This window comes from Bombina bombina, chromosome 5 (assembly GCF_027579735.1).
Source record: "Bombina bombina isolate aBomBom1 chromosome 5, aBomBom1.pri, whole genome shotgun sequence".
Taxonomy (NCBI): domain Eukaryota; kingdom Metazoa; phylum Chordata; class Amphibia; order Anura; family Bombinatoridae; genus Bombina; species Bombina bombina.
Genome location: NC_069503.1, coordinates 578,482,979 through 578,491,530, shown reverse-complemented (window position 1 = coordinate 578,491,530; position 8,552 = coordinate 578,482,979). Strand labels below are relative to the sequence as shown.

Below are 8,552 nucleotides of genomic sequence, written 5' to 3'. Positions count from 1 at the left end.
GTGGCGGACGAGTTAACCACTGCTTCTTAACTCCTGTTTCTGGGGAGCCTGAAAGCTCGCACGGAAACAGCTGCATGTCGGCCCCTATATCTCTACAGCTAGATTAGCTAATTGGAAGAAGCATTTTGTACCTCTATGCAATAAATGTTCAGCAAATCAAGCAGATTTTATGCATTGTGTTTGGCTATGCCCAAAAATTATAAAGTTCTGGGCCCAAGTCTCTTTATTTTTTAAAATGATTTAACTATAAATTTCCTTTGAAAATATGTATTCTTTTCAATAATATAAATGTACCTAAAGGAACTAGAAAATAATAATAATGTTATTTTGATTTTAGCAAGAAAGCATATTTTTACAAATGTAAAAGTTCTCCAAGTATAAAGCAATTAAAAAAAAATGAGATCTGGGCCCAATTAATAAGATACATTTAAAAAGATCCTAGTAATAGACTATAGAGGCTTTTTAATTGCTGGGGACCATATATAAAAACATTAGATATGGAGAGCCAAGGCTTTTTTATTAAAACATTTAAGAACAATAGTACATAAAGGAAGAATAATCTTGGGGGAACTGGATGGTGTATTGATAAATGTCTATTAATACTATTATAACTACTATCATCAAGAACAAGATAAAGTGAAATGACAGAACAACGTTATGGATAGAGGGAGAGACAAAACAGGGACTTTCCCCTTTTTTTCTTTTTCTTCTCACTATATGACACTTTTTCATATTGATATAGTCAAATTGGACTCCATATTTCATGTTTCTTTTATGACACTTTTTCACATTGATAGAGTCAGATTGGACACCGCAATCTCATAGCTTTTTTTTTCCCTATTGGAACAGGATTTAGTGTTATAAGAAATTTTGATATCAGCCATAATTTTTACCTTAGTGGTTTAGCTAATAGTTCACTTTAAGTAGACTCTTAAGGAGGCTTGGAAATCAATTTAATAGAAGTAAAAAAAAAAAACTTTCACCCATGTCAGTTAAACACCATTGTATTGAATTCACTGTAAAATATACATCTCGAAGCTAAAAATACATTCAATACTTGACAAAATAAGAATTTATCATTGGTCACTAACATAAAAAAGCTAACAAATGTGGAAAATCTGAACAGAAGATTTCAGGACAAAAAAGAAGGTGACGCCGCAAAACTCAAAATATATGAAGTTAAAGGAATAGTCTAGTCCAGGGGTGTCCAAACTTTGCTCTCCAGAGGTTTTGGAACTACATTTCCCATGGTGCTCAGCTAGATAAAATGCTGGCTGAGCATCATCGGAAATGTAGTTCCAAAACCTCTGGAGAGCAAAGTTTGGACACCCCTGGTCTAGTCAAACTTAAAAACTGTCATGATTCAGATAGAAAAGGCAATATTAAGCAACTTTATGATTTACTCCTGTTATCAATTTTTTTTCGTTCTCTTGTGGGACGATTTATGAAAGTGCTAGCGGACATTATACAATGTAGCATACACTGTCGACATTTATCATTGCACAAGTAGTTCTGGTGAACTTCCTGTGCAATGCTGCCCCCTGCAGATTTGCGGCCAATCGGTCGCTAGCAAGGGGTGTCAATCTGCCTGATCGTATAGGATCGGGCAGATTGATGTCCGCAGCCTCAGAGCAGGTGGACCAGTTATGGAGCAGCAGTCTTTAGACCACTGCTTCATAACTGCTGTTTCAGTATCAAGCTCCATTCGGAGCTTGATAATTCCGCCCCTCAGTATTGTTATTTGAAAAAGCAAGAATGTAAGCATAGGAGCCAGCCCATTTTTGGTTCAGAACCTGGGTAGCACTTTCTGATTGGTGTCTCAATGTAGCCACCAATATGCAAGCGCTACCCAGGCGCTGAACAAAAAATGGTCTGGCTCCTAAGATTACATTAAAATAAAGAGAACGAAGAAAAATGTATAATAGGAGTAAATTAGAAAGTTGGTTAAAATTGCATGCTCTATGTGAATCATGAAAGTTTAATTTTGACTTGACTATTCCTTTAAACAACCAGCTATATTTACATTTTAATATTGATATAGAATAGCACAGACCCTCAAATATAGTTATATCACTGTGTACCGTTCTGAAAAAATAATATATACTGTATATATATTTTATTTGCCTACAATAGCTTCTTCTACTTTCTTGAACTTTTTGATGTCCACGGTTTGTTTCCAATATTTTAGATAAAGCCACATTAACCTGCCATTTTGGTGCTTGTTGGTATTTGTCAAAACAGCACAGTGAGTATCATGCTTAAAAATATCAACCAAGTCAGCCTCCATTTGTAATTCAATTGCTATTGGGTTGGTTGCTGCTTTCACTAGCAGATTTTTTTCAATTTCTAGCCTATTTTTTCTAGGTGCTATCAAGCTACAATATATGTTCTGCCTTTCCTTGAGGGCCTCTTCAAATTCTTTCAGCACAATTTCAGCTTTCTTCTTCCATTCTTCTTCCTTCTCCAGACAGCTCTTGTACAAGACTCCTGCTGCCCCAGACTGCTGTACGGCCCTTTTTTGCTCCATTAGCTCATTTCGATCACGATCTAAGAGTTTCCTTTCCTCCACCAGCTTCTGACTCTGGGAAATTAGGGCTCTGCGGTAGCTGAGAGTCCTGTTCTGTTCTTTCTCAAGTTCAATTTCCAATTGAGCAACTGCACGACGGTTTTCAACAATGATGTCACGATATTTTACTTCAAGGTTTCTTTGTATATTGTCTACTTTATTGTAATATTCTGTTTTAACTCTAACAATTTCTTTCTCTGACTCTTTCGACCAGATCCACCCTACAAAATATAAATAATGAAAATAAATACAAATATTTCATAACATTTCCCGATTGTAAAATATGTCAGAAAAAAATTGCCATTAAAGTTTTATGTAAAGTGAATAACCCTTTTTTAGAGGCAGTACAATTGATATTATATATAATATATATATATATATATATATAAAAAAAAAAATATATATATATATATATATATATATATATAAAATTCTTGACACACTGGTCCCACTACGAACTTGGTAAAAGGGACAGTATACTGTTAAAATTATTTTTCCCTGAATGTGTTTCCAATGATTACCAGCAGCAGAGTATAAAATGCATGAGAAAGTATTCCTTTAGGTTTATTTTTTATAAATGAAATAGCTGGTTTTGTTGTTTCTCTTATCAAAATGGGTTGAGCTTGCAGGTAAATTAGATCTCTTTATCTTATCAATTTCTGTAGACACATTTTCCCTTATATTATCTCTGTTTGTATACTAAATCCAAAAACTTAGAGAGAACAATTTGAAATTAAAGGAACAGTCTATACCTTAGTCATCTTAAAGTCTTACTTTAGATTAAGCTGCAAATAGCCTCCTGCACCCCTTTTCTATATCCTGCAGCAGGAACGGTAAAAAAGTTATTTTTTAAAATTAATATTATTTCTGGCCACTTGTAAATGGCTGCCAAGCTGCACCCACTGGTGACATCACAATCTGGGCTGCATTGAAGGTTCACAAGTTAAAAAAGACTCACTAGTTGGATTCAACAGACTATCAGTGCCTAGATGCAGCCCAGATCGTGATGTTATCAGTGGGCGGAGCTTGGCAGCCATTTCAAAGTGGCCAGAAGCAATGTTAATTTTAAAATAACTTTTTTACAGTTCCTGCGTATGATATAGAAAGTGGTGCAGCAGAATATTTGCAGCTTAATCTAAAGTAAGACTTTAAGATGACTAAGGTGTAGACTGCCCCTTTAACAATGTAATACTTTATCTCTCCTATCTCCCACTGGGAGTGCAATTTCTTCAACTGGCTATGTTTACACAGCTAACACTTAAAAAGGGGCAGTGTAAAGTAAACTCGGTTTCCCCTTAATGTGTTTTTAGTTACTTGTTATACCAGCTGCAGAGTTTAAAATGTATGGGAAATTGCTTCTTTAGGCTTATTTTTTATATGAAATAGCATTTTCTGCTAATTGAAACCACAACTCAATAGAATGAGTTGAGCTTGAAGGGAAACCAGACTTCTAACTCATCTTTCTAATTATTTACACAAAGTCTTCATTATCTTATTTATCACTGTTTACTCAAAGGACAATACGTATATACCTATATAAAAACTTTAGTACCTCTCTGCCACAGCCCCCACCAGGAGCATTATTTTAGCTAAACTTTCTTGTTTACATAGGTGTTTTGTAGCCATTACTTAAAGGGCCACTGTAAGTAAATATTTTCTATGCCTGTTACTAACTAACTACCCCAAATACGCTTTTTATCAATAGCATTTCATTAACATATCTCTACCGTATATCAGAAATCTTGTCTGCAAATGTAATTGTTTTCCAAACCCACTCCATGGGTATACTTTGCTCTGTACCAATCCGCTTACAATACCTAGGTTTCAAAATGGCACTTTAAACACAAAGTTATTGGTTTAAGTATTTTGAACACGCAGTGCTGAAAATAGTGGGCAGGATAACGTGACATCATCGGCGAATAAAAGATATAACTTTTAGAACGTTATGAAACTTTGTTTTGGAGAAAATATAGGTCAGTAGGTTTTAATTAATGTTTATTAACTTTAATATGTTATTTGTTTAGCTTAAAAATTATAACAGAAAGTAATCCTTTAAGTGCAGATATTTTCAGTATAGGTGGGGATACAACAGGCAAAATCTGAAATTTCAAATGAGAAGATAAAAAGGTAAAGGAGTCATTTGAAAACAATTTAATACACTCCAGCAGGTAAAATGGATCACTGGGAACAAATTGAAGGGGGAGAAATTTTAGGTTAAACTGTACCTTTAATGTGATGAAGGAGAGCGTTTTGGATGTCATTTTAATTTAAAATGTATTAAATCTAAAAATAAAATGACCTAATACCATTTATATTAAAAAAAATTTGGGCAAGATTAGAAGTCGTGCGTCAAATCAGTTGCAAAAACTCTGCGCGCATTATGGCTTTTTGGCATTTGGGGTTGTGCAGCTTTTACAAGTTGCAAAACACTTTATTTTGCGTACACGTTAAGCCGCATAATGCAAACAGCTAAATCGCGCGCACATTTACCTATTCCCCATAGAAGTCAATGGAGAAGACAAATAGAAAAAAAAAAAAAACACGAAAACCCTAATCTGTTACGCAAAGGAATATTTCATATTGCATAAATGTTTTCGTAACGGAATATGTTCTATTTATTTATAAATAAATATTTCTCTATATATGTGATGATTTTTGGACTGATATATCTATTTATAGCGAGATATGTATATGAATATATTTATATATATATATATATATATATATATATACACACACACACACACACTATATATATATATATATATATATATATATATATGTCTAAATATCTCAAGATCTATATGCGAAAATCTCTTTAAAAAATCCCTCTGAGATACTGTTTAATTTTAATGTGCATTCATTATCTCCATAGTTAAACATATCTGTATACATATAAATCCATGTTTCTCTATGTATGTGTAAAATCCCTTTGCTTTTTTTCCCTAACACCCAAGATTGCATATCTTTGATCCCTTATAACTTTTGTGTGCAATATTTTTTTTCATTAATTTTTATTGGACATTGTTAATATTCAGTTTAACAGTACTTTGTAATGTATTTTTTAAAGTGTTTTGTGAAACTTTTATGTGGCAAAAAACCATTAACTTACAGCTCTTCGAACATGGAAAGGATTGTTGTATAAAAGGCAAATGCACGCGCCCAATTGCGATGTTTAAAGACTTGTAATACCTGCGCAATGGCAATTGATTGCGAAAAGACCATATCAAGCGCAGAAAACTCACACCACACGTCTTGTAATCTTGTTCTATATTATTATTGTCAGTTATTTGTAGAGAGTCAACAGGTTCCGCAGCGCTAAAAACATTGGTCTAATATGCAAGGTGACAGTTTTGAGAGACAAAAGGATAGAGGGCCCTGCCAAGAGATTCACTGTTGTAAATCATGAAAGTTATCTACAAAGCAGCTAGGCTCGTAGGCTTACATGCTAAGGGGGTTTAAGGGGATAACTAAAGGAGGAAAATGTTAGTGTATACTATATTCATCCCTAAACAGTAGAGTCTTTAAGGAGAGCTTGAAAGTTTGAAAACTAGGGGATAGTCGTGAAGAGCCAGACAGAAAATTCCACAAAATAGGGGCAAGTCTAGAGAAGTCTTGTAGACAGGAATGTGAGGAGGTAACAAAAGAGGAGAGACGAAGGTCGTAAGCAGAGCGAAGGGAACGGGAGGGCGAGTATCTGGAGACTAGGTCGGAGATATAGGGTGTAGCAGTGTTAATGAGAGCTTTAAAAGTTATAGTCAGGATTTTATGTTTTAATCTGGAGGTTAGAGGAAGCCATTGAAGGGAGTGGCAGAGAGGTACAGTAGATGAGGAGCAACATGTAAGGAAGATCAGCCTGGCAGAGGCATTTATGATGTATAGTAAGGGAGAAAGATGGCAGCTAGGGAGGCCGGAGAGGATGGAGTTGCAATAGTCAAGACGGGAAATGATTAGAGAGTGGATTAAAGTCTTAGTTGTGTCTTGTGTGAGAAAATGGCAAATTTTTTAGATCTTTTTTTTAAAGTGGATGCGGCAAGAATTGTCCAAAGACTAGATGTGGGGAGTGAAAGAGAGATCGGAGTCAAGTGTGACCCCAAGACATCGGGCATGCGGGGTTGGAGAAAGACGGCAGCTAGGGAGGCCGGAGAGGATGGACTTGCAATAGTCAAGACGGGAAATGATTAGTGAGTGGATTAAAGTCATAGTTGTGTCTTGTGTGAGAAAATGGCAATTTTTTTAGATTTTTTTTAAAGGTGGAGGCGGTAAGAATTGGCCAAAGACTAGATGTGGGGAGTGAAAGAGAGATCTGAGTCAAGTGTGACCCCAAGACATCTGGCATGCAGGGTTAGGGTAATGATGTTATCAACAGTTAGAGAAAGTTGGGGGGGGGGGTAGGGATTTTGGAAGAAGTGGGGGGGATATATGTTTGCTTAAAAGTAGTTAAAAAGTTTTGCAATATACTTTAATTTATTTTGCCCCTTTTTCATGGCATGTAACTTGAAAATTCTGTTTCTTCCAAGTCCCCTGAAAATGTGGTACTGTATAATGTAGACTTAATAAATCTAGTCCTGCTACATTCTACACCATGGCTGTTTGATCTGTGTAAAAACTAATTTTTATCTGTCCCTAATTGGCCTCAGCAGAAGAATTTATTTTTAAATGTGTTTGGAAAATTTGGATTATTTTGCAGTCCATGGACAAACAAATGAAAGTGTAAATGCTTTTAAACATTTAGGGCCAGATTAAAAATGGAGCGCTATCATTTGCGTGTGTAGGGTTTTTCATTGGTATTACAAATTGAAAGTAAATGTTATTGATTGAGCCCAATTGTGATTTACGCTAGAATTATTACCTCATCCTCAGATTTCTGGTTAACTGTTTCGCGAAACAAAAAAGTTGTACAAGACACATTAAAAATACATTACAAAGTACAGTTACACTCTTAACACTATCTGATAAAAATGATGAAAGAAAAAAAAATATTGCACAAAAAAGTTATAAAGGATCAAAGATATGAGATCTCAGGTGTTAGAAAAAAGGCAGGGAAAGGGCTTTAATATAGAGATACAGATACATTTATAGACATGTATGTATTATATATATATATATATACACACACACAGTATATATATATATATATATATATATATATATATATATATACACACAGTATGTCACAAAAGTGAGTACACCCCTCACAGTTTTGTAAATATTTTATAATATCTTTTCATGTGACAACACTGAAGAAATGACACTTTGCTACAATGTAAAGTAGTGAGCGTACAGCCTGTATAACAGTGTAAATTTGCTGTCCCCTCAAAATAACAACACAGTTATTAATGTCTAAACCATTGGCAACAAAAGTGAGAACACCCCTAAGTGTCCAAACTGGGCCCAATTAGCCATTTTCCCTCTCCGGTGTCATGTGACTCATTAGTGTTACAAGGTCTCAGGTGTGAATGGGGAGCAGGTGTGTTAAATTTAGTGTTATCGCTTTCACACTCTCTCATACTGGTCACTGGAAGTTCAACATGGCACCTCATGGCAAAGAACTCTGAGGATCTGAAAAAAAAAAAGAATTGTTGCTCTACATAAAGATGGCCAAGACCCCGAAACTGAGCTGCAGCACGGTGGGCAAGACCCTACAGCAGTTTCACAGGACAGGTTCCACTCAGAACAGGCCACTCCATGGTCGACCAAAGAAGTTGACTGCACGTGCTCAGCATCATATCCAGAGGTTGTCTTTGGGAAATAGACGTATGAGTGATGCCAGCATTGCTGCAGAGGTTGAAGGGGTGGGGAGGGTCAGCCTGTCAGTGCTCAAACCATACGCTGCACACTACATCAAATTGGTCTGCATGGCTGTCGTCCCAGAAGGATGCCTCTTCTAAAGATGATGCACAAGAAAGCCAGCAAACAGTTTGCTGAGGACAAGCAGACTAAGGACATGGATTACTGGAACCATGTCCTGTGGTCCGATGAGACC

General features: G+C 35.7%; 1 protein-coding gene across 2 annotated transcripts in view; it reads right to left on the bottom strand.

Moving 5' to 3' along the window:
* Positions 1-496: 496 nt before the first annotated feature.
* Positions 497-8,552, bottom strand: part of CCDC127 (coiled-coil domain containing 127) — a 46,214-nt gene continuing 38,158 nt past the window's right edge. For both annotated transcript variants that reach the window (XM_053714529.1, XM_053714530.1), the window contains exon 3: positions 497-2,787. In XM_053714529.1, coding sequence (XP_053570504.1) covers positions 2,117-2,787 — 671 coding nt within the window. In that variant the 3' untranslated portion in view covers positions 497-2,116. The remainder of the gene's footprint in view (positions 2,788-8,552) is intronic.